Below are 27,266 nucleotides of genomic sequence, written 5' to 3'. Positions count from 1 at the left end.
TGCTCTATATATCAGCCTCCCATCTCCCATCTCCCACCGCTCTATATATCAACCTCCCTTCTCCCTTCTCCCATCTCCCACCGCTCTATATGTCAGCCTCCCATCTCCCTTCTCCCATCTCCCACCGCTCTATATATCATCCTCCCTTCTCCCTTCTCCCATCTCCCACTGCTCTATATATCAGCCTCCCTTCTCCCTTCTCCCATCTCCCACTGCTCTATATATCATCCTCCCATCTCCCATCTCCCACCACTCTATATATCAGCCTCCCTTCTCCCTTCTCCCATCTCCCACCGCTCTATATATCAGCCTCCCATCTCCCTTCTCCCATCTCCCACCGCTCTATATATCATCCTCCCTTCTCCCTTCTCCCATCTCCCACTGCTCTATATATCAGCCTCCCATCTCCCTTCTCCCATCTCCCACGGCTCTATATATCAGCCTCCCTTCTCCCTTCTCCCATCTCCCACTGCTCTATATATCAGCCTCCCTTCTCCCTTCTCCCATCTCCCAGTGCTCTATATATCAGCCTCCCCTCTCCCTTCTCCCATCTCCCACTGCTCTATATATCAGCCTCCCATCTCCCATCTCCCACCGCTCTATATATCAACCTCCCTTCTCCCTTCTCCCATCTCCCACCGCTCTATATGTCAGCCTCCCATCTCCCTTCTCCCATCTCCCACCGCTCTATATATCATCCTCCCTTCTCCCTTCTCCCATCTCCCACTGCTCTATATATCAGCCTCCCTTCTCCCTTCTCCCATCTCCCACTGCTCTATATATCAGCCTCCCATCTCCCATCTCCCACCACTCTATATATCAGCCTCCCTTCTCCCTTCTCCCATCTCCCACCGCTCTATATATCAGCCTCCCATCTCCCTTCTCCCATCTCCCACCGCTCTATATATCATCCTCCCTTCTCCCTTCTCCCATCTCCCACTGCTCTATATATCAGCCTCCCATCTCCCTTCTCCCATCTCCCACCGCTCTATATATCATCCTCCCTTCTCCCTTCTCCCATCTCCCACTGCTCTATATATCAGCCTCCCTTCTCCCATCTCCCATCTCCCATCTCCCACTGCTCTATATATCAGCCTCCCATCTCCCATGTCCCACTGCTCTATATATCAGCCTCCCATCTCCCATCTCCCATGTCCCACTGCTCTATATATCAGCCTCCCATCTCCCATCTCCCACTGCTCTATATATCAGCCTCCCATCTCCCATCTCCCACCGCTCTATATATCAGCCTCCCATCTCCCATCTCCCACCGCTCTATATATCAGCCTCCCTTCTCCCTTCTCCCATCTCCCACTGCTCTATATATCAGCCTCCCTTCTCCCATCTCCCAGTGCTCTACATATCATCCTCCCTTCTCCCATCTCCCAGTACTCTATATATCATCCTCCCATCTCCCTTCTCCCATCTCCCACTGCTCTATATATTATCCTCCCATCTCCCTTCTCCCATCTCCCACTGCTCTATATATCATCCTCCCTTCCCCAATCTCCCATCTCCCACTGCTCTATATATCATCCTCCCTTCTCCCATCTCCCATCTCACACTGCTCTATATATCAGCCTCCCTTCTCCCATCTCCCATCTCCCACTGCTCTATATATCAGCCTCCCTTCTCCCTTCTCCCATCTCCCACTGCTCTATATATCAGCCTCCCTTCTCCCTTCTCCCATCTCCCACTGCTCTATATATCAGCCTCCCTTCTCCCTTCTCCCATCTCCCACTGCTCTATATATCATCCTCCCTTCTCCCATCTCCCACTGCTCTATATATCAGTCTCCCTTCTCCCTTCTCCCATCTCCCACTGCTCTATATATCAGCCTCCCTTCTCCCTTCTCCCATCTCCCACTGCTCTATATATCAGCCTCCCTTCTCCCTTCTCCCATCTCCCACTGCTCTATATATCAGCCTCCCTTCTCCCTTCTCCCATCTCCCAGTGCTCTATATATCAGCCTCCCCTCTCCCTTCTCCCATCTCCCACTGCTCTATATATCAGCCTCCCATCTCCCATCTCCCACTGCTCTATATATCAGCCTCCCTTCTCCCATCTCCCACCGCTCTATATATCAGCCTCCCTTCTCCCTTCTCCCATCTCCCACTGCTCTATATATCATCCTCCCTTCTCCCTTCTCCCATCTCCCACTGCTCTATATATCAGCCTCCCATCTCCCATCTCCCACCGCTCTATATATCATCCTCCCTTCTCCCTTCTCCCATCTCCCACCGCTCTATATATCAGCCTCCCATCTCCCTTCTCCCATCTCCCACCGCTCTATATATCATCCTCCCTTCTCCCTTCTCCCATCTCCCACCGCTCTATATATCAGCCTCCCTTCTCCCTTCTCCCATCTCCCACCGCTCTATATATCAGCCTCCCTTCTCCCTTCTCCCATATCCCACCGCTCTATATATCATCCTCCCTTCTCCCTTCTCCCATCTCCCACTGCTCTATATATCAGCCTCCCTTCTCCCTTCTCCCATCTCCCACTGCTCTATATATCATCCTCCCTTCTCCCATCTCCCACTGCTCTATATATCAGCCTCCCATCTCCCATCTCCCAACGCTCTATATATCATCTTCCCTTCTCCCTTCTCCCATCTCCCACTGCTCTATATATCAGCCTCCCTTCTCCCTTCTCCCATCTCCCACTGCTCTATATATCATCCTCCCTTCTCCCATCTCCCACTGCTCTATATATCAGCCTCCCATCTCCCATCTCCCACCACTCTATATATCAGCCTCCCTTCTCCCTTCTCCCATCTCCCACCGCTCTATATATCAGCCTCCCATCTCCCTTCTCCCATCTCCCACCGCTCTATATATCAGTCTCCCTTCTCCCTTCTCCCATATCCCACCGCTCTATATATCATCCTCCCTTCTCCCTTCTCCCATCTCCCACTGCTCTATATATCAGCCTCCCATCTCCCTTCTCCCATCTCCCACCGCTCTATATATCATCCTCCCTTCTCCCTTCTCCCATCTCCCACTGCTCTATATATCAGCCTCCCTTCTCCCATCTCCCATCTCCCATCTCCCACTGCTCTATATATCAGCCTCCCATCTCCCATGTCCCACTGCTCTATATATCAGCCTCCCATCTCCCATCTCCCATGTCCCACTGCTCTATATATCAGCCTCCCATCTCCCATCTCCCACTGCTCTATATATCAGCCTCCCTTCTCCCATCTCCCACTGCTCTATATATCATCCTCCCTTCTCCCATCTCCCACTGCTCTATATATCATCCTCCCTTCTCCCTTCTCCCATCTCCCACTGCTCTATATATCAGCCTCCCATCTCCCATCTCCCACCGCTCTATATATCATCCTCCCTTCTCCCTTCTCCCATCTCCCACCGCTCTATATATCAGCCTCCCATCTCCCTTCTCCCATCTCCCACCGCTCTATATATCATCCTCCCTTCTCCCTTCTCCCATCTCCCACCGCTCTATATATCAGCCTCCCATCTCCCTTCTCCCATCTCCCACCGCTCTATATATCATCCTCCCTTCTCCCTTCTCCCATCTCCCACCGCTCTATATATCAGCCTCCCTTCTCCCTTCTCCCATCTCCCACCGCTCTATATATCAGCCTCCCTTCTCCCTTCTCCCATATCCCACCGCTCTATATATCATCCTCCCTTCTCCCTTCTCCCATCTCCCACTGCTCTATATATCAGCCTCCCTTCTCCCTTCTCCCATCTCCCACTGCTCTATATATCATCCTCCCTTCTCCCATCTCCCACTGCTCTATATATCAGCCTCTCATCTCCCATCTCCCACCGCTCTATATATCATCTTCCCTTCTCCCTTCTCCCATCTCCCACTGCTCTATATATCAGCCTCCCATCTCCCTTCTCCCATCTCCCACCGCTCTATATATCATCCTCCCTTCTCCCTTCTCCCATCTCCCACTGCTCTATATATCAGCCTCCCTTCTCCCATCTCCCATCTCCCATCTCCCACTGCTCTATATATCAGCCTCCCATCTCCCATGTCCCACTGCTCTATATATCAGCCTCCCATCTCCCATCTCCCATGTCCCACTGCTCTATATATCAGCCTCCCATCTCCCATCTCCCACTGCTCTATATATCAGCCTCCCTTCTCCCATCTCCCACTGCTCTATATATCATCCTCCCTTCTCCCATCTCCCACTGCTCTATATATCATCCTCCCTTCTCCCTTCTCCCATCTCCCACTGCTCTATATATCAGCCTCCCATCTCCCATCTCCCACCGCTCTATATATCAGCCTCCCTTCTCCCTTCTCCCATCTCCCACCGCTCTATATATCATCCTCCCTTCTCCCTTCTCCCATCTCCCACTGCTCTATATATCAGCCTCCCTTCTCCCTTCTCCCATCTCCCACTGCTCTATATATCATCCTCCCTTCTCCCATCTCCCACTGCTCTATATATCAGCCTCCCATCTCCCATCTCCCACCGCTCTATATATCATCTTCCCTTCTCCCTTCTCCCATCTCCCACTGCTCTATATATCAGCCTCCCATCTCCCTTCTCCCATCTCCCACCGCTCTATATATCATCCTCCCTTCTCCCTTCTCCCATCTCCCACTGCTCTATATATCAGCCTCCCTTCTCCCATCTCCCATCTCCCATCTCCCACTGCTCTATATATCAGCCTCCCATCTCCCATGTCCCACTGCTCTATATATCAGCCTCCCATCTCCCATCTCCCATGTCCCACTGCTCTATATATCAGCCTCCCATCTCCCATGTCCCACTGCTCTATATATCAGCCTCCCTTCTCCCATCTCCCACTGCTCTATATATCAGCCTCCCTTCTCCCTTCTCCCATCTCCCACTGCTCTATATATCAGTCTCCCTTCTCCCATCTCCCTTTTCCCATCTCCCACTGCTCTATATATCAGCCTCCCTTCTCCCATCTCCCACTGCTCTATATATCAGCCTCCCATCTCCCATGTCCCACTGTTCTATATATCAGCCTCCTTTCTCCCTTCTCCCACTGCTCTTTATATCAGTCTCCCTTCTCCCATCTCGCTTCTCCCATCTCCCACTGCTCTTTATATCAGTCTCCCTTCTCCCATCTCCCTTCTCCCATCTCCCACTGCTCTATATATCAGCCTCCCATCTCCCATGTCCCACTGCTCTATATATCAGCCTCCCATCTCCCATCTCCCATGTCCCACTGCTCCATATATCAGCCTCCCATCTCCCATGTCCCACTGCTCTATATATCAGCCTCCCTTCTCCCATCTCCCACTGCTCTATATATCAGCCTCCCTTCTCCCTTCTCCCATCTCCCAATATTCACATAATTTAGCATAGATTAACATAAGATTAACATAGATTAAAAGTAGTAGCCAGAGGCCAAAAATATTGATTTGGGGGGTAAGTGACTGACCTGACTCCTTGGTCTGCTGTGTGCTCCCCTGGTCATCACGATGGTTGTCCAGCCTCAAGACAGACAGCAGGTGTTCTAGGATCTTCTCTGGGGTCCCTGACACCACCACGTACCTGTCAGAGACAACACTGTCACTGGACGAGTCGTCCTCGATGGAGGACAGAGAGCGACTGCTGCTGCACACCTCCTCTCCATCCCCCTCTCCCTCTGACTCTTCCTCGTCTATGTAGCGGAAGTAGGGGACATCGAAGGTGGGGACTTTGGTGGCCTTGGCCCCTTCCTCTGCCCGGCTGGCGCTGTCACTGCCCCCGCTTCCACTGCTGCCTTCCTCTGAGTCTTCCTCCTCATCCTCCTCCTGCTCCACCAGAGCCACCGCTGCCAGCAGCCTGCCCTCCTCCCGCTGCCGCAGGTCCGGGGGTTGCCGCGGCCGAGTGCCCATCCTCAGCATGTCCCTGTGCCCCTTACAGCCGGTACCACTGTTGCCGTGGTTACTGCTGCATGCCTTCCCTCAGCCACCCATTGGCCCATCCGCCTAGCTGTCCACCTGCTGCAGCTGCTATAGAGCCCTGGGAGAACCCTGGTCCTGTGGTCTCCCTACCCCAGAGAGAGTTCTCCACACCCAGCCTGATATGGTGACACTCTCCCCTGTGTCTACACAGCCAGTCAGCCAGTCAGCCAGCTACGGCTCACTCCCGGCTTCCTCACTCTCTCTCACACACACACGCTAGCTCCATCCATCTGTGTGCTGTGAGCTGCAATGCAAGCACACGCCGCCTGTGTTGAGAAGTGTGTGTGTGTGTGTGTGTGTGGAGACTGAGGAGGAGAACGACTAGAAGGAGGGAGGAAAGAGAGAGAGTGAGAGGGAGGGGTGAAAGCGGAGAGACAGAGAGGCTTACCTCCTGTCCCCCTCCTCTGGTCTCCTCCCTCCCCTGGCCGATGCGGAGGGGGCTGGCCGCTGTGACGACACTCTCTGGAGCACCAGCACCTCCTGGCCCCGCTCCCGCACACATACACGGACTGCCTCGTCACTGTGGGCCTGGAGGGAGGGAGGGAGGGAAATGGAGGGGAAGAGAGAGGGAAGAAGGGAGGGAGGAGCATAATCACTAAGGAGATTCCCTGTCTTTTCTTTTCCTCTCACTGCATCCCGTTGATTTCCATCACAACAGCCCTGTCACATCCAGCCCTCTGAATGAAAGACCCTCTCCATAGATTACAATAATCATTCATTCATTTTTTATCAGTAAACCCCAGTCAGGAATTGTATTTACATTCACATAATCAAACGAATGCATATTTGAATGAACAGTTGTTCTTTCGAGGATATGAATGCTGTTTCGACCATGATTTATCTATCTTCCTTCCGTAACACTCTGGATGTGTTTTATGTGAGGAGCAGGTCTTAGTGTGTAGTAAAAACACTGGCTTTAAAGGGTTTGCTGTTGGCCTCAGATGAGACAGCTCTGGGTTTTCTATTGTCACCCCTGTGTGCTCTGTGTGAGGGTTTCATAAGAAAGAGAGATGGGGACTGGTGCAGAACACACAGGAACACACACTGCCACGGCACTGTCACTTAATCACCAGAGTGTTATCAATCTTTCCCAGCCTTCAGGCACATAGGGAAAACCCTTAACTGGTCATCTCTCTCTCTCACTCCATCCCCCCTACACTGCCCCCCCCCCTCTTCCCACCCACACAGGAACAACCAAGTCCTCTGCTGTGAGTGCCTGTCCTCTGGCCACCCAGTCTCATGCAGTCATGGGTCAAGGATAGCACTTTAACCCACTGAGACAATTACCACAACAACAACTACAACTTATGACTGTTCCTCACATGCAGTAGAGCAGAATAAGTTGTGAAGCAAAATCAATTAGTAAACAGCCCATGTATATGCAGTAGTAGTCACATTACGCAGTCCACTCTCTCTGTGGGAATACCCAGGGGTTGAATTGGGATATTGGAGTAGGAACTGTCCCAGGTAATGGTGTTAAATATTATTGCTAGGTTATTACTAGGTTATTGCTAGTGTCGCTCTAGATTAAAGACTAAGAGGCAATGAAAGTGTGTGTGTGTGTGTGTGTGTGTGTGTGTGTGTGTGTGTGTGTGTGTGTGTGTGTGTGTGTGTGTGTGTGTGTGTGTGTGTGTGTGTGTGTCCGTGCGCGTGCGCGTGCGTGCGTGCGTGCGTGCGTGCGTGCGTGCGTGCGTGCGTGCGTGTGTGTGTGTGTGTGTGTGTGTGTGTGTGTGTGTGTGTGTGTGTGTGTGTGTGTTTGCATGCTGTGTCGAACTGTGATGTTTTTTCCCCTTAAGTCCTAATCAAGAGGTCATTATCTTTATCAATACCATTGGTTCAATAAGACAATAATGTCTTGAAGGGTGTGTAAATTAGAAAGAGAGTTACATCACCAATATAGTCTGCATAGAGGGTTAACACCGGCACCAATGCAGACGAAGGGGAAGAAACAAATTGAACCAATCAGGCCGGGGGATATTGGCTGGAGTGGAAACCAAGGAACACATGGAGGCCCTGTTAGGAATCGAGGCTGGGACGATGTGCAAGAGAAGTGTAGTGGGGGGTTGTGGGAACTGGGAAAAGGAAGTCACATTCAACCATTTGTAGCTGTTTGGGTCATAACTGGATAAACTAAAACACGCGCAGATGTATAAATACCAGATGGAAATCACTATTCATTTACAACTCAGAGAGCATTAGAGATTAGTAGAGGGAGTGGATCAATAATGGAAAACATTCATACAGAAACACACAAAAAATAGTATTCTTCAACAAAATAGCCTGTAATAGTGATTGTAATGGACCTGTAATGGTGATTGTAATGGACCTGTAATGGTGATTGTAATGGACCTGTAATGGTGATTGTAATTGACTGGTTGAACCAGGACTAGTGATTCTACATCTCTTCCATTCCATCTCATTATTTCTCTCATCGGATGTCTGAACATGTCAGCTTTGCATGTAGCCATGCATGATGATGTCTGCCAAGTATACAGTTTGCATAATACCCCGATTAAATGAATGGTTGAAGCATTTGACATTCAGTAAAGTCGGTGATATTTAGGCAGTAGATACAGAGCCAGAATAGTACCCTATTCCCTGTATAGTGCACTACTTTTGACCAGAGGCCTATGGGTAGGGGGATGGGAATAGGGTGCCATTTGGGATGCATGTTATTAATAGGTGGTAGATTAATAGGTGGTAGAGTACAGTAGATTAATAGATAGTAGAGTACAGTAGATTAATAGGTTCTATAGTACAGTAGATTAATAGGTGGTAGAATACAGTAGATTAATAGGTGGTAGAATACAGTAGATTAATACGTAGAAGAGTACAATAGATTAATAGATAGTAGAGTACAGTGGATGAATAGGTTCTATAGTACAGTAGATTAATAGGTTCTATAGTACAGTAGATTAATAGGTTCTATAGTACAGTAGATTAATAGGTGGTAGAATACAGTAGATTAATAGATAGTAGAGTACAGTAGATTAATAGGTGGTAGAATACAGTAGATTAATAGGTGGTAGAATACAGTAGATTAATACGTAGAAGAGTACAATAGATTAATAGATTGTAGAGTACAGTGGATGAATAGGTTCTATAGTACAGTAGATGAATAGGTGGTAGAATACAGTAGATTAATAGGTGGTAGAATACAGTAGATTAATAGATAGTAGAGTACAGTAGATTAATAGATAGTAGAGTACAGTAGATTAATAGGTTCTATAGTACAGTAGATTAATAGGTGGTAGAGTACAGTAGATTAATAGATGGTAGAATACAGTAGATTAATAGGTTCTATAGTACAGTAGATTAATAGATGGTAGAGTTCAGTAGATTAATAGGTTCTATAGTACAGTAGATTAATAGATGGTAGAATACAGTAGATTAATAGGTGTTAGAATACAGTAGATTAATAGGTTCTATAGTACAGTAGATTAATAGGTGGTAGAGTACAGTAGATTAATAGATAGTAGAGTACAGTAGATTAATAGGTTCTATAGTACAGTAGATTAATACGTAGAAGAGTACAATAGATTAATAGATAGTAGAGTACAGTGGATGAATAGGTTCTATAGTACAGTAGATTAATAGGTGGTAGAATACAGTAGATTAATACGTAGAAGGGTACAATAGATTAATAGATAGCAGAGTACAGTAGATGAATAGGTGGTAGAATACAGTAGATGAATATGTAGAATAGTACAATAGATTAATAGATAGAGTACAGCAGATTAATATATGGTAGAGTACAGTAGATTAATAGATGGTAGAGTACAGTAGATTAATATATGGTAGAGTACAGTAGATTAATAGATGGTAGAATACAGTAAATTAATAGGTTCTATAGTACAGTAGATTAATAGATAGTAGAGTTCAGTAGATTAATAGGTGGTAGAATACAGTAGATTAATAGATGGTAGAGTTCAGTAGATTAATAGATGGTAGAGTTCAGTAGATTAATAGGTGGTAGAATACAGTAGATTAATAGATGGTAGAATACAGTAGATTAATAGGTGGTAGAGTACAGTAGATTAATAGGTGGTAGAATACAGTAGATTAATAGGTGGTAGAGTACAGTAGATTAATAGATATTAGAGTACAGTAGATTAATAGGTGGTAGAGTACAGTAGATTAATAGATAGTAGAGTACAGTAGATTAATAGATAGTAGAGTACAGTAGATTAATAGATAGTAGAGTACAGTAGATTAATAGATAGTAGAGTACAGTAGATTAATAGATAGTAGAGTACAGTAGATTAATAGGTGGTAGAGTACAGTAGATTAATAGATAGTAGAGTACAGTAGATTAATAGGTGGTAGAATACAGTAGATTAATAGGTGGTAGAGTACAGTAGATTAATAGATGGTAGAGTACAGTAGATTAATAGGTGGTAGAGTACAGTAGATTAATAGGTGGTAGAATACAGTAGATTAATAGGTGGTAGAGTACAGTAGATTAATAGGTGGTAGAGTACAGTAGATTAATAGATGGTAGAGTACAGTAGATTAATACGTAGAAGAGCACAATAGATTAATGGATGGTAGAGTACAGTAGATAAATAGGTGGTAGAGTACAGTAGATTAATAGATGGTAGTGTACAGTAGATTAATACGTAGAAGAGCACAATAGATTAATGGATGGTAGAGTACAGTAGATAAATAGGTGGTAGAGTACAGTAGATTAATAGATGGCAGTGTACAGTAGATGAATAAATGGAGAGTACAGTAGATGAATAGGTGGTAGAATACAGTATATTAATAGATAGTAGATTACAGTAGATGAATAGGTGGTAGAATACAGTAGATGAATAGGTGGTAGAGTACAGTAGTTTAATAGATGGTAGAGTACAGTAGATTAATATGTTGTAGATTACAGTAGATTAATAGATGGTAGAGTACAGTAGTTTAAAGATGGTAGAGTACAGTAGATTAATATGTGGTAGAATACAGTAGATTAATAGGTGGTAGAGTACAGTAGATTAATAGATAGTAGAGTACAGTAGATTAATAGGTGGTAGAGTACAGTAGATTAATAGGTGGTAGAATACAGTAGATTAATAGGTGGTAGAGTACAGTAGATTAATAGGTGGTAGAGTACAGTAGATTAATAGGTGGTAGAATACAGTAGATTAATAGGTGGTAGAGTACAGTAGATTAATAGATGGTAGAGTACAGTAGATTAATAGGTGGTAGAGTACAGTAGATTAATAGGTGGTAGAATACAGTAGATTAATAGGTGGTAGAGTACAGTAGATTAATAGGTGGTAGAGTACAGTAGATTAATAGATGGTAGAGTACAGTAGATTAATACGTAGAAGAGCACAATAGATTAATGGATGGTAGAGTACAGTAGATAAATAGGTGGTAGAGTACAGTAGATTAATAGATGGTAGTGTACAGTAGATTAATACGTAGAAGAGCACAATAGATTAATGGATGGTAGAGTACAGTAGATAAATAGGTGGTAGAGTACAGTAGATTAATAGATGGCAGTGTACAGTAGATGAATAAATGGAGAGTACAGTAGATGAATAGGTGGTAGAATACAGTATATTAATAGATAGTAGATTACAGTAGATGAATAGGTGGTAGAATACAGTAGATGAATAGGTGGTAGAGTACAGTAGTTTAATAGATGGTAGAGTACAGTAGATTAATATGTTGTAGATTACAGTAGATTAATAGATGGTAGAGTACAGTAGTTTAAAGATGGTAGAGTACAGTAGATTAATATGTGGTAGAATACAGTAGATTAATAGGTGGTAGAGTACAGTAGATTAATAGATAGTAGAGTACAGTAGATTAATATATGGTAGAGTACAGTAGTTTAATAGATGGTAGAGTACAGTAGATTACTAGATGGTAGTGTACAGTAGATTAATACGTAGAAGAGCACAATAGATTAATATATGGTAGAGTACAGTAGATTAATAGGTGGTAGAGTACAGTAGATTAATATGTGGTAGATTACAGTAGATTAATATGTGGTAGAGTACAGTAGTTTAATAGATGGTAGAGTACAGTAGATTAATATGTGGTAGAATACAGTAGAGGAATAGGTGGTAGAGTACAGTAGATTAATATGTGGTAGAGTACAGTAGATTAATCGGTGGTGGAGTACGGTAGATTAATAAATGGTAGAGTACAGTAGATTAATAGATGGTAGAGTACAGTAGATGAATAGGTGGTAGAATACAGTATATTAATAGATAGTAGATTACAGTAGATTAATAGGTGGTAGAATACAGTATATTAATAGATAGTAGATCACAGTAGATTAATAGATTGTAGAGTACAGTAGATGAATAGGTGGTAGAATACAGTATATTAATAGATAATAGATTACAGTAGATGAATTGGTGGTAGAATACAGTAGATGAATAGGTGGTAGAGTACAGTAGATCAATAGATAGTAGAGTACAGTAGATTAATAGATGGTAGAGTACAGTAGATTAATATATGGTAGAGTACAGTAGTTTAATAGATGGTAGAGTACATTAGATTAATAGGTGGTAGAGTACAGTAGATTAATAAATGGTAGAGTACAGTAGATTAATATATGGTAGAGTACAGTAGCCATGCACATTCTAATCATGTCTGTTGCTGGTGTAATTGATGCCCGTTGAATGATTGACACTGCTGGGTCTGGACTGGACTATTTAGTGTGTCATAATGAGGAGTCTACTGCATGCCACACACACACACACACACACACACACACACACACACACACACACACACACACACACACACACACACACACACACACACACACACACACACACACACACACACACCAGTCAACACAAGCCTCTGCATGCCATTAGGCAGACAGACAGGCTGGAAGTGGCTGCAGTTTTCTGCTCTAATTGACTATTGCACTGAGGCATCCAGGGACCTTCAGCACAGCACCACTTCCTGACACACTTCAACTGATCACAACGCATGGCCACACACACACACACACACACACACACACATGCACAAACTAATGCACATCCACACAAGTAAAAAGCTGTCCATCAATGAGCAGAGCACTTTCCCCAACACAGGCAGCACAAAAATCACACAATCAGATTTGGACTGCCTCCCAAACAGCCTATCCCCCCTGGTCAAAGGGAGTGCACTCTACAGGGAAAAGGGTGCCGTCTCTGATGGAGATCTTACAGGGAGGAACTTTTTCATGCGTATCCAAAAAGACCATTAATGGTAATGTTATTAGCATTTCCTTACACAGTACAGTGTCTCTGTCCCAAATGGCACCCTATTTCCTACATAGTTCATTACTTTTGATCAGGGCCCATAGGGGCTTTGGTGACAAGCAGTGCACTATGTAGGGAATAGGGTGCCATTTGGGATGCAGGCAGTGAGTCAAGGTGGGATTTGTAGAACATAACCGTTTCCCAGAATCTGAGGGCTGTGCTTCTCGGCATCCTGCTTCACACCATGACGACAGCTTAACAACACAGCTGCTTTCTATGAACCCTGTGACAGGCGCTGTGACAGACTAGTGCCCTGTCCAGGGGGTTTACTTGTACATCAAGGTGCTGCACGCTACAGAAACAGGCCTGTCCCTATGGGGCATTCTGGCTCGGACAAGGCTTCATCTGGAACCTACATGGGGATGTCGCCTCATGTACGTTTCCAACCAACCATAGGTTGCACAGTATTTAACATCATCAGATTATGCACTGATCCACAGCAATCAACAACTTGGCAGTGCATGACGTGTACTGTTACTGTGGACTGATGGACTGATGAGCATCAAGGCTTTTACAGATACTTTTGTAACCCTTTCCAGCTTTATGCAAGTCAACAATTCTTAATTCTGCTGAGATCTCTTTTGTTCGAGGCATGGTTCACATCAGGCAATGCTTCTTGAAGAATTTGCTATCCCCAAAGGGGTCCCTGGCCCCAAAATGTTTGAGAACCCCTGCTCTAAAAAAAAACACCTTAAAGACAGATACTGTATTTTGTGCTATGGCACCTTGACCAGTAAACCAAACTCGGGAGTAGAATCAGAGAGTGCCTCTGACCAGTCAACAAGCATCAGGCCAGGCGTGTCTCACCTCTCCCCCCCAAACAGTTATTGATCCTGTCTTTGCAGCTGCTGTGCTACTCTGTGATCACAAATGTCCATCTATAAACAACGGCACTGGCCTCCACACCAGACTGGATGCTTTTAATGAGGCAGAGTGCAACTCTCTCTCTCTCCTCTCTCTCTGCTATCTCTCTCTCTCACTCCTCTCTGTCTTTCTCTCCTCTCACTCTCACTCCTCTCTGTCTTTCTCTCCTCTCACTCTCAATCCTATCTCTCTCTCTTTCTCACTCTCTGTCTCTCTCTCTCTCTCTCTCTCTCTCTCTCTCTCTCTCTCTCTCTCTCTCTCTCTCTCTCTCTCTCTCTCCTCTCTCTCCTCTCTCTCCTCTCTCTCCTCTCTCTCCTCTCTCTCCTCTCTCTCCTCTCTGTCTCTCTGGGACACAGTGTTCCTGTAGAAGTGGTGCAGGTGACCTCCAGTACCACTAGAATGTTTCCTAGCATAAACCCTGTGGAGGAGAACCGCTATCCATCACTTAGACCCTGATAGGTCGTGTCCAGTTTGTCTGAACTCCTAACCCACTACTGTGGCTGAGCAGTGAAACTCCCTCTGTTGGCTTGCTTTAGTTATTTCACATTTAAAAAAAAATATGCTTACAAATGTTAAGTTATGTCAAAGTTGAGCTGATAAAACGTACGTTTGATAAGTTGATACCACTTAACATTTTAAGTCGGGGTAGTAACAGCTTTCTAAATGGAAACACTCCAGACGCTATTTTCCCGTTCAGAGGCACCGTGCAGGCTGAAGGGATGCTGAGTGATGGCATTCTCTGTGTAACCACGGCTGAGGTAGCTCAAACATGTTCGCTATGAAGTCCGCAGCAGGACCTCCAGGGTCTTGATAGAACACAGACACACATATAATTCTCTCTCTCACTGAGAAGAGTTTACATCAGAGGACTGTAGAGGAAGTGGTTTTTACTGAAGTGATGTGACGCAAGTCTGACTGGGTTACTATCCAGAAGTGAGTTACTCAAATTCCTGCTTAGGCCGTTAACCTCCAGTCCATCTCTAGGAATTGGCTCTGTGATGAAAATAGATAGACATGACATCTGCACATTATCTCAAACTGTTTTGTTCTGCAAGTGGACAAAAAAATTAAAAGAAATGAACAAGAAAACAAAGAAGACTGTGTCGGATGATCAAAACATTGATCCACTGTTACAGAATCCTTTAGGAAAACAAAGGAGCTATCTAGCATTGGGAAACATAAGCTTGTGGAATATTTACGACCTGGCAGCAATAACCTTCCATATCAACACAGGCTTCCTAGTGGAGATGACACGTCTCATCAGTACCATACATTATGCTGGGCTGGCAGACTTGAAAAATCACCAATTCACAACAACATGTAGGACACTGGCTTTAGTGCTAAGATACTGTATGTACTATGCTGTGGAGAGTTATCTCTGTGTTCAAAATGGATTTGTCCTGGTAGGCTAGGAATGAAAAATGCTCAGCAAGTGCATTTTCTATGGAGGTGCTGTAGATTAGGACGGCGTTAGAGGTAGCAATACGAGTATACACAGAGATAAGTACACAGCTGGCCCTGAAAATGCAAGGCTACAACGGTAACAGACTAGAACAGGTGTAGAATACATGAAATGCATTTTTTATTCTACATGAAGGGAAGGTTTTTCTAACGCCATTTCAGAACATGTTGCTTTAGCATTCAGACGACAGTCAAGAAAGATCCTGTAATTAAAACATCTTTTTGAGTGGGATTTTCCTTAAAGAATTAGTCAAGCTGTAAAGTTTTCAAGAAGCAACGTGTCACTTTTAAAATGTATTTAACTAGGCAAGTCAGTTAAGAACAAATTCTTGTTTTCAATGACAGCCTCCTGGGGAACAGTGAGTTAACTGCCTTGCTCAGGGGTAGAACAACAGATTTGTACCTTGTCAGCTCAGGGATTTGAACTTGCAACCTTTCGGTTACTATCCCAACACTCTAACCACTAGGCTACCCTGCCACCCCACTTGCCACATCATCATGATGATGTGTTTTGCATTACTATGATGACATGGCAAGTGACACTGCTTCTTGAGAGTCCAACTGACTTCCTTCCTATATACAGTAATTCAACTCCCCAACAGCTCGCTGTAAACAGAACATCTGTCAGGGCAAGAAGTGCACCACTTTCCAGGTGTAGTAGGACACTGCTTGGATGTTTTCATGAGGGTAGAGGTCACTGTGGGTTACGGAGAGTACTGTCTACTAGTACTGTATGTGTTGTAGTGTCTTTTCATAATTCCTTTCCTTTCAACTGGAACTCTTCATGTTTCAAAGCCCTGCCTGTAATGTTATCTATTCTAAACCAACTCAGATCTTTGCCTCTTGGTCATACTCAGATCCCACCAACAAAGCATGTTCTCCTTTCTTGTGATGTGGGCTTTATTAAAAAGCTTGAGAATAAAAATAGGTTTGAGCCCTACTTGAGACACCCACTTGACGTAGAAGAGTTCGCCCTACTGACAAAGGAGGTGACATTTACTGAAAGAACACACAACGACAAGGAGATGTTGTTATCACATCTAAGATGGCATTTAAGGCCCTGCTACGGTGTACAGTAGAGTCACGTTCATTGTGGTGAATTATGACAAGCAGGGCTACAGTAACCAACCCTGCTCCAGGCTGCGTCCCAAATGGATCCCTATATAGTGACCTACAGTACTTTGACCAGGGTCCATAGGGCTCTGGTCAATCGCAGTGCACTATATAGGGAAAAAGGTGCAGTTTGGGACTCATCCCCAGTGTTTTGGAGAAAAGGTCAGGGACCTGCAGCATTGAAATCCACCCTGAAACCAACACAATGTCTTGGCATGGTGGGGAGACTGAGGGGCCAGCCCATGGTGGGGCCAGCCAGGGGCCTGTGGAACTTGCGTCAGCTCTTCCTGCCATTGTTGCTGTGCCGTTCTGCTGCACAGATAGAGACACAGCTGGCCAGGCAGGAAGGGAAGAACTGAGGCCATCGTGGACTCAGCGCTCCAGGGTGGTTCTAGGTACAGACCTAGGATCAGCCTCCCTCTCCCAGGCCGGACCTTCACCATTAGTGGTTAAAATGCTACATTTTCCTAAGATCAGCTTCTAGGGGCAACTTCACCCTACACCGAGCTAGCCAATCAGGACACCACCTCCTGTCAAGCGTTCTAATAGGCTGTTGGATCTTGACACAACATTGAGTGAGCGCTCTTAACCACCCAATAACACTGATAAAGCACAGATTGGATTCCGTTAACAGTATTGACGTTATGGTGGTTCTAAGTATACGGTAGTTAGGAACGAAATGCATCTCATTTGTTTTTAACAGGTTAATAAGGCAGTCACAGTAGCTAGCTAGAATGTTTGTCAATCATTTGCCATATAGCTCTTACAGTAGGTGTATTCCAAGGTAACTGAATAGGGTGTTACGTAGGACTTAATAATGCTCCTCTCTAGATCATTCTAGTTCTCAGAATAACAAGTGAGTGGGCAGGCAATAGGCTTGGTTCACTAGGGCAGGGTTCTCCAACCCTGTTCCTGGAGATGCCATCCTGGAGGTTTCCACTCCTACCCTGTTCCTGGAGAAGCCCTCCTGGAGGTTTTCACTCCAACCATGTTCCTGGAGATGCCTTCCTGGAGGTTTTCACTCCAACCATGTTCCTGGAGAGACCCCCCTGGAGGTTTTCACTCCAACCCTGTTCCTGGAGAGACCCTCCTGGAGGTTTTCACTCCAACCCTGTTCCTGGAGAGACCCTCCTGGAGGTTTTCACTCCAAGCCTGTTCCTGGAGAGATACCCTCCTGGAGGTTTTCACTTCAACCCTGTTCCTGGAGAGATACCCTCCTGTAGGTTTGAACTCCAACCCTGTTCCTGGAGAGATCCTTCTGGCAGAGGCATTACCGGATATGAACCATCCAATAATACCAGATGACAAGTTAAGATCAGTTGGATGAATGGTTGGCTCTAGAGGGAGTGGTGCTTATAGAGGGAGTGGTGCTCTAGAGGGAGTGGTGCTCTAGAGGGAGTGGTGCTTATAGAGGGAGTGGGGCTCTAGAATGAGTGGTGATCTAGAGGGAGTGGTGCTCTAGATGGAGTGGTGCTTATAGAGGGAGTGGTGCTCTAGAGGGAGTGGTGCTCTAGAGGGAGTGGTGCTCTAGAGGGTGTGGGGCTTATAGAGGGAGTGGTGCTCTAGAGAGAGTGGTGCTTATAGAGGGAGAGGTGATCTAGAGAGAGTGGTGCTTATAGAGGAAGTGGTGCTCTAGAGAGAGTGGTGCTTATAGAGGGAGTGGTGCTGTAGAGAGTGGTGCTTATAGAGGGAGTGGTGCTCTAGAGAGAGTGGTGCTTGTGGAGGGAGTGGTGCTCAAGAGGGAGTGGTGCTCTAGAGTGAGTGGTGCTTATAGAGGGAGAAGTGATCTAGAGGGAGTGGTGCTCTAGAGGGAGAGGTGATCTAGAGGGAGTGGTGCTTATAGAGGGAGTGGTGCTCTACAGAGAGTGGTGCTTATAGAGGGAGTGGTGCTGTAGAGAGTGGTGCTTATAGAGGGAGTGGTGTTCTAGAGAGAGTGGTGCTTATAGAGGGAGTGGTGCTCTAGAGAGAGTGGTGCTTATAGAGGGAGTGGTGCTGTAGAGAGTGGTGCTTATAGAGGGAGAGGTGATCTAGAGGGAGTGGTGCTTATAGAGGAAGTGGTGCTCTAGAGAGAGTGGTGCTTATAGAGGGAATGGTGCTGTAGAGAGTGGTGCTTATAGAGGGAGTGGTGCTCTAGAGAGAGTAGTGCTTATAGAGGGAGAGGTGATCTAGAGAGAGTGGTGCTTATAGAGGGAGTGGTGCTCTAGAGAGAGTGGTGCTTATAGAGGGAGTGGTGCTGTAGAGAGTGGTGCTTATAGAGGGAGTGGTGCTCTAGAGAGAGTGGTGCTTATAGAGGGAGTGGTGCTCTAGAGAGAGTGGTGCTTATAGAGGGAGTGGTGCTCTAGAGAGAGTGGTGCTTATAGAGGGAGTGGTGCTGTAGAGAGTGGTGCTTATAGAGGTAGAGGTGATCTAGAGAGAGTGGTGCTTATAGAGGGAGTGGTGCTGTAGAGAGTGGTGCTTATAGAGGGAGAGGTGATCTAGAGGGAGTGGTGCTCTAGAGGGAGTGGTGCTTATAGGGGGAGTGGTGATCTAGAGAGAGTGGTGCTTATAGAGGAAGTGGTGCTCTAGAGAGAGTGGTGCTTATAGAGGGAGTGGTGCTGTAGAGAGTGGTGCTTATAGAGGGAGTGGTGCTCTAGAGAGAGTGGGGCTTGTAGAGGGAGTGGTGCTCAAGAGGGAGTGGTGCTCTACAGAGAGTGGTGCTTATAGAGGGAGTGGTGCTGTAGAGAGTGGTGCTTATAGAGGGAGTGGTGCTCTAGAGAGAGTGGTGCTTATAGAGGGAGAGGTGATCTAGAGAGAGTGGTGCTTATAGAGGGAGTGGTGCTCTAGAGAGAGTAGTGCTTATAGAGGGAGTGGTGCTCTAGAGAGAGTGGTGCTTATAGAGGGAGTGGTGCTGTAGAGAGTGGTGCTTATAGAGGGAGTGGTGCTCTAGAGAGAGTGGTGCTTATAGAGGGAGTGGTGCTCTAGAGAGAGTGGTGCTTATAGAGGGAGTGGTGCTGTAGAGAGTGGTGCTTATAGAGGTAGAGGTGATCTAGAGAGAGTGGTGCTTATAGAGGGAGAGGTGATCTAGAGAGAGTGGTGCTTATAGAGAGAGTGGTGCTCTAGAGAGAGTGGTGCGTATAGAGGGAGCGGTGCTCTAGAGAGAGTGGTGCTTATAGAGGGAGTGGTGCTGTAGAGAGTGGTGCTTATGGAGGTAGAGGTGATCTAGAGAGAGTGGTGCTTATAGAGGTAGAGGTGATCTAGAGGGAGTGGTGCTTATAGAGGGAGTGGTGATCTAGAGGGAGTGGTGCTTATAGAGGGAGAGGTGATCTAGAGAGAGTGGTGCTTATAGAGGGAGTGGTGCTTATAGAGGGAGAGGTGATCTAGAGAGAGTGATGCTTATAGAGGGAGTGGTGATCTAGAGAGAGTGGTGCTTATAGAGGGAGTGGTGCTGTAGAGAGTGGTGCTTATGGAGGTAGAGGTGATCTAGAGAGAGTGGTGCTTATAGAGGGAGAGGTGATCTAGAGGGAGTGGTGCTTATAGAGGGAGAGGTGATCTAGAGAGAGTGGTGCTTATAGAGGGAGTGGTGCTCTAGAGAGAGTGGTGCTTATAGAGGTAGAGGTGATCTAGAGAGAGTGGTGCTCTAGAGGGAGAGGTGATCTAGAGAGAGTGGTGCTTATAGAGGGAGTGGTGCTCTAGAGAGAGTGGTGCTCTAGAGGGAGTGGTGATCTAGAGAGAGTGGTGCTTATAGAGGGAGTGGTGATCTAGAGAGAGTGGTGCTTATAGAGGGAGTGGTGCTGTAGAGAGTGGTGCTTATGGAGGTAGAGGTGATCTAGAGAGAGTGGTGCTTATAGAGGGAGAGGTGATCTAGAGAGAGTGGTGCTTATAGAGGGAGTGGTGCTCTAGAGAGAGTGGTGCTTATAGAGGGAGTGGTGCTGTAGAGAGTGGTGCTTATAGAGGTAGAGGTGATCTAGAGGGAGTGGTGCTTATAGAGGGAGATGTGATCTAGAGAGAGTGATGCTTATAGAGGGAGTGGTGCTCTAGAGAGAGTGGTGCTTATAGAGGGAGAGGTGATCTAGAGAGAGTGATGCTTATAGAGGGAGTGGTGATCTAGAGAGAGTGGTGCTTACAGAGGGAGAGGTGATCTAGAGGGAGTGGTGCTTATAGAGGGAGAGGTGATCTAGAGAGAGTGATGCTTATAGAGGGAGTGGTGCTCTAGAGAGAGTGGTGCTTATAGAGGTAGAGGTGATCTAGAGAGAGTGGTGCTCTAGAGGGAGTGGTGCTTATAGAGGGAGTGGTGCTTATAGAGGGAGTGGTGCTTATAGGGGGAGTAGTGCTTATAGAGGGAGTGGTGTGCTAGAGGGAGTGGTGCTCTAGAGAGAGTGGTGCTTATAGAGGGAGTGGTGCTCTAGAGAGAGTGGTGCTTATAGCAGGAGAGGTGCTCTAGAGGGAGTGGTGCTTATAGAGGGAGAGGTGATCTAGAGAGAGTGGTGCTCTAGAGGGAGAGGTGATCTAGAGAGAGTGGTGCTTATAGAGGGAGTGGTGCTTATAGAGGGAGTGGTGCTGTAGAGAGTGGTGCTTATAGAGGGAGAAGTGATCTAGAGAGAGTGGTGCTTATAGAGGGAGAGGTGATCTAGAGAGAGTGATGCTTATAGAGGGAGTGGTGATCTAGAGAGAGTAGTGCTTATAGAGGGAGTGGTGCTCTAGAGAGAGTGGTGCTCTAGAGGGAGTGGTGATCTAGAGAGAGTGGTGCTTATAGAGGGAGTGGTGATCTAGAGAGAGTGGTGCTTATAGAGGGAGTGGTGCTGTAGAGAGTGGTGCTTATGGAGGTAGAGGTGATCTAGAGAGAGTGGTGCTTATAGAGGGAGAGGTGATCTAGAGAGAGTGGTGCTTATAGAGGGAGTGGTGCTCTAGAGAGAGTGGTGCTTATAGAGGGAGTGGTGCTGTAGAGAGTGGTGCTTATAGAGGTAGAGGTGATCTAGAGGGAGTGGTGCTTATAGAGGGAGATGTGATCTAGAGAGAGTGATGCTTATAGAGGGAGTGGTGCTCTAGAGAGAGTGGTGCTTATAGAGGGAGAGGTGATCTAGAGAGAGTGATGCTTATAGAGGGAGTGGTGATCTAGAGAGAGTGGTGCTTATAGAGGGAGAGGTGATCTAGAGAGAGTGGTGCTCTAGAGGGAGTGGTGCTTATAGAGGGAGTGGTGCTTATAGAGGGAGTGGTGCTTATAGGGGGAGTGGTGCTTATAGAGGGAGTGGTGCTTATAGGGGGAGTAGTGCTTATAGAGGGAGTGGTGTGCTAGAGGGAGTGGTGCTCTAGAGAGAGTGGTGCTTATAGAGGGAGTGGTGCTCTAGAGAGAGTGGTGCTTATAGCAGGAGAGGTGCTCTAGAGGGAGTGGTGCTTATAGAGGGAGAGGTGATCTAGAGAGAGTGGTGCTCTAGAGGGAGAGGTGATCTAGAGAGAGTGGTGCTTATAGAGGGAGTGGTGCTCTAGAGAGAGTGGTGCTCTAGAGGGAGTGGTGCTTATAGAGGGAGAGGTGATCTAGAGAGAGTGGTGCTTATAGAGGGAGAGGTGATCTAGAGAGAGTGGTGCTTATGGAGGTAGAGGTGATCTAGAGAGAGTGGTGCTTACAGAGGGAGAGGTGATCTAGAGAGAGTGGTGCTCTAGAGGGAGTGGTGATCTAGAGAGAGTGGTGCTTATAGAGGGAGTGGTGCTCTAGAGAGAGTGGTGCTCTAGAGGGAGTGGTGATCTAGAGAGAGTGGTGCTTATAGAGGGAGTGGTGATCTAGAGAGAGTGGTGCTTATAGAGGGAGTGGTGCTGTAGAGAGTGGTGCTTATGGAGGTAGAGGTGATCTAGAGAGAGTGGTGCTTATAGAGGGAGAGGTGATCTAGAGAGAGTGGTGCTTATAGAGGGAGTGGTGCTCTAGAGAGAGTGGTGCTTATAGAGGGAGTGGTGCTGTAGAGAGTGGTGCTTATAGAGGTAGAGGTGATCTAGAGGGAGTGGTGCTTATAGAGGGAGATGTGATCTAGAGAGAGTGATGCTTATAGAGGGAGTGGTGCTCTAGAGAGAGTGGTGCTTATAGAGGGAGAGGTGATCTAGAGAGAGTGATGCTTATAGAGGGAGTGGTGATCTAGAGAGAGTGGTGCTTATAGAGGGAGAGGTGATCTAGAGAGAGTGGTGCTCTAGAGGGAGTGGTGCTTATAGAGGGAGTGGTGCTTATAGAGGGAGTGGTGCTTATAGGGGGAGTGGTGCTTATAGAGGGAGTGGTGCTTATAGGGGGAGTAGTGCTTATAGAGGGAGTGGTGTGCTAGAGGGAGTGGTGCTCTAGAGAGAGTGGTGCTTATAGAGGGAGTGGTGCTCTAGAGAGAGTGGTGCTTATAGCAGGAGAGGTGCTCTAGAGGGAGTGGTGCTTATAGAGGGAGAGGTGATCTAGAGAGAGTGGTGCTCTAGAGGGAGTGGTGGTCTAGAGAGAGTGGTGCTTATAGAGGGAGTGGTGCTCTAGAGAGAGTGGTGCTCTAGAGGGAGTGGTGATCTAGAGAGAGTGGTGCTTATAGAGGGAGTGGTGCTCTAGAGGGAGTGGTGCTTATAGAGGGAGAGGTGATCTAGAGAGAGTGATGCTTATAGAGGGAGTGGTGATCTAGAGAGAGTGGTGCTTATAGAGGGAGAGGTGATCTAGAGAGAGTGGTGCTCTAGAGGGAGTGGTGCTCTAGAGGGAGTGGTGCTTATAAGCATTATGAATCAACACACAGTACAGCATACACTCATGCAACACACACATGCAACACACATACGTATACAAGCACACACAGGAACTGTATGCCCCAGAGTCAGACATCTTATGTATCTAATGTAGTGGGACTGTGTGTTAGAGAATGTCAGACATCTAATGTAGTGGGACCGTGTGTTAGAGAATGTCAGACATCTAATGTATCTATTGTAGTGGGACTGTGTGTTAGAGAATGTCAGACATCTAATGTAGTGGGACTGTGTGTTAGAGAATGTCAGACACCTAATGTAGTGGGACTGTGTTTTGTAGAATGTCAGACATGGTATCTAATGTAGTGGGACTGTGTGTGTTAGATAATAGTATGCTAATTGGGATAGATACAATTAGAATACAAGATAAGAGTATCATTTGAATTAGAGACATATTGATGCACCCACTCTGAGGCAGCTGATACTGTACTGTTAAAATAATGCTTTGTGCAATTTAGCGTGAGATTAAATGGGACTATATTTCTTCATTAAGATTGTGCTTTCATCTCCTACACTGTTGAATTACAGTAATAACAAAGCCAATAGTCACAACTTCTGGATGAGGATTACCCACTCTCCAAAACATATTGTCCCCACATGCTTTTACTTTCAGTCACATGAACTGGATGCACTGACTGAATTACTTGTTGAATGATGTGCATTTGTCATCTCAGGACGGCTCACAATCATAAAACACACACTTTTGTGTCTTGTTCAACTAGTTTTGCTACAGTACACACATCACTTTTCATTCCCCCTCGTTCAGTCATACAGAACACTCTTAGAGAAAAAGCTGATAAATAGAACCATACAGGGTTCTTCGGTTTGTCCTCATATGGGAACCCTTCTTAGGGCTGGGTAGAATCCTCTATGAAGGGTTCTGCTTAGAACCGTTTATGAAGGGTTCTGCAGAGAACCCTTTTATCTTTGGACGGTTCTTCCTAGAATCCTCAATAAATGGTTCCACCAGCCAATTTTATTATTTTTGACAATACATAACATATATCATAAGGCCTTTATTTGAAGGCCTAGTTATATCCTAACACAGTGGTGTTAGGAATCTCCTGGTTTACAGGCCACATCAGGCCTGTAAGTCACATTATGCTGGCTTGCAAAGTGATATGTAATTCCTACTGGAATCCAGCCAGTGTTAGGATATCCAACATTGTTAATCACCTGCAACCTGTATTCAAAATGACTGCCAGGGTAGGGAAGATTGAATACTGATTCTACCTCAATCATCTAAACTGGAACAACCATCTCAGTAACGGGTGCAATAAATCCAACAGAAAGGATATGTTATTTATCATTGTGTAGCATAAAGTTAATCCAAATGAATAAATGTACACGCAAAACACAGATATTACAGTAAAACCAAACATCTGAAAATCTCCCTGCAGTAGAGCTGGGAAATAGTCATTATGATTCTATGTAAAACCCTACTTGCCTTCCAAAGAACCCTTTCTTCCAAAAATGTTTCTTATGATGTTAAAGGTTCTAGGTAGAACCCTTTGCCTTACTAAGAACACTGGTTTTCCAAAGGGGTTCTTCTGATCAAAACGGTTCTTGGTAGAACCCTATCCCTCTGCAAGGAACCCTTTTGGAACCCTTTTTTTCTAAGAGTGTAGTGTTTGAGTATCTGGTGATTTCTCTAGACTAACTCTGTCACAGTGTTTGAGAGTGTGGGGATTTCTCTAGACTAAATCTGTCACAGTGTTTGAGAGTGTGGTGATTTCTCTAGACTAACTCTGTCACAGTGTTTGAGAGTGTGGTGATTTCTCTAGACTAACTCTGTCACAGTGTTTGGGAGTGTGGTGATTTCTCTAGACTAACTCTGTCACAGTGTTTGAGAGTGTGGTGATTTCTCTAGACTAACTCTGTCACAGTGTTTGGGAGTGTGGTGATTTCTCTAGACTAACTCTGTCACAGTGTTTGAGAGTGTGATGATTTCTCCAACTCTGTCACAGTGTTAATATTCTGTGAATGCAGTGTGACGTTGTCTCTCACCTCTGCTGTCCTCTCCGGGGCGGCCTTGCTGCTGTTGTTGTGGTTCTGGAGGAAGCGGCATCCGTCCTTGGCCAGTCTCTGGACCATCTCCAGACGGGACAGGTCCTCCTTGTCGTGCAGGGCACACACACCCCCCGGCTGCAGCGCCGGGGACACAGAGAACATGTACTTCAGGCCACAGTCCCACGACATTACTATAGAGTAGAACCAGCACGGTGTACTCCTCTCCTCCTCTCTCACAGTGCACTCCAAAGGTGTGTGTGAGGCGGATGGGCCGGGCAACCTTGAGTGTGTGTCTGTCTGGCTGTTTGTCTGTGTGTGTGTGTGTCTGTGAGCGCAGGTGAGTTACGGCCTCCTCTCACTAAGCCAAAGCAGATCCCTGTAGAAGCATCAACAACAGCTCCGGCTGGCTCTCTGGTTGGCCTGCAGATGCAGAAATAGAGGGATAGAGAGGGCTGTGAAGCACCAAGGACTCCAGGTGCCTATGTTCTATATGCTTAGATCCAGAGGGAGAGAGACTGACTTCTACTCCCTCCTTCCCTTCCATTTCACTGCTGGGGAAGGAGGGAGGGGAGAGAGGGAGGGAGGGGGAGAGGGAGGGAAAGAGAGGGGGAGGGGAGGGACAGAAGGAAGGAAGAGAGGGAGGGAGGGAGGTAGAGAGAGAGGGGGAGAGACAGGGAGAGAGTGAGGGCGAGAGAGAGGGGGGGAGAGGGGATCAGGAAACATCTGGTAAAGCACTCAAGACCAGCCCCTGCAGAGGAAGTTCCACTATCTCTACCTCCCCCTGTCCATGCTGGCTGAGGTGGGCTGGGCCTGGGTGGGTGAATGTTTTATTTTTAATTGCCTTAAATTCTCTTAAGGAACTGCCACTTTTTTTTCAAATTTTCGCCTAACATGACATACCCAAATCTAACTACCTTTAGCTCAGGCCCTGAAGCAAGGATATGCATATTCGTGGTACCATTTGAAAGGAAACCCTTTGAAGTTTGTGGAAATGTGAAAGGGATGTAGGAGACTAAAACACAATAGATCTGGTAAAAGATAATACAAAGAAAAAAACAACCGTTCTTTTGTATTTTTTTGTAGCATCATATTTGAAATGCAAGAGAAAGGCCATAATGTATTATTTCAGCCCAGGTGCAATTTAGATATTGGCCATTTGATGACAGTAGTGTATGTGCAAAGTTTTAGGCTGATCCAATGAATCATTGCATTTCTGTTCAACATTTTTAATCAAGACTGCCCAAATGTGCCTAATTTGTTTAGTAATAACTTTTCATGTTCAAAATTAGGCACTCTCCTCAAACAATAGTATGGTATTATTTCACTGTAATAGCTACTGTAAATTGGACACTGCATTTAGATTAACAAGAATTTAAGCTTTCAACCAATTTCAGATATGTCTATGTCCTGGGAAATGTTCTTGTTACTTGGAACCTCATGCTAATCGCATTAGCCTACGTTAGCTCAACCGTCCCGTGGAAGGGACACCTATCCCGAAGTTGATGGGACACTTCTTTAGTACCCACATAATAATCATATAAGCCAATTACAATATCACTCACACTCTATGACATACAGATGTAGGATCTTAATTTGATCACTCTGTTGCAGGAGAACTAAACATATAGTGTATTTGAGGTTAAGAAAAGCTTCTTTCACTTGATTTTCCTTTACGAAAAATGTATCAACCCCTACAAAATGTTAATTCATTATAATCCACATAATAACTCACATTTTCTGTTGCTGCAGGATTATTTTCCTGCTGTAGCAAACTGGCTCAGATTAAGATCCTTCATCTGTACTGCTACTATGTGGAATATGTATGATAAGGAAACTATGCAAAAAATAAATAGGAAATCCTATTTCTCCAGAATTACATGCACTTTGTCCAATTAAACATGTATTTTCTGGGC

General features: G+C 45.8%; 1 protein-coding gene across 2 annotated transcripts in view; it reads right to left on the bottom strand.

Moving 5' to 3' along the window:
* Positions 1–25,872, bottom strand: part of LOC129856898 (rap guanine nucleotide exchange factor 5-like) — an 81,068-nt gene extending 55,196 nt beyond the window's left edge. Inside the window, exons 1-3 of one of the 2 annotated variants that reach the window (XM_055924657.1) lie at positions 25,351–25,872; positions 6,300–6,439; positions 5,404–5,516 (exon numbers count right to left, since the gene is read on the bottom strand). In XM_055924657.1, the coding sequence (XP_055780632.1) occupies positions 5,404–5,516; positions 6,300–6,439; positions 25,351–25,542 (445 nt within the window). In that variant the 5' untranslated portion in view covers positions 25,543–25,872. Of the gene's footprint in view, positions 1–5,403; positions 6,278–6,299; positions 6,440–25,350 lie in introns of those variants that run through there. The other variant, XM_055924656.1, reaches the window with a different exon arrangement.
* Between the last annotated feature and the right edge of the window lie 1,394 nt (positions 25,873–27,266).

The sequence above is a fragment of the Salvelinus fontinalis genome, chromosome 6 (assembly GCF_029448725.1).
Source record: "Salvelinus fontinalis isolate EN_2023a chromosome 6, ASM2944872v1, whole genome shotgun sequence".
Lineage (NCBI taxonomy): Eukaryota > Metazoa > Chordata > Actinopteri > Salmoniformes > Salmonidae > Salvelinus > Salvelinus fontinalis.
Note: the sequence above shows the minus strand (reverse complement) of the source record. Positions and strands in the feature narration are given on the sequence as shown.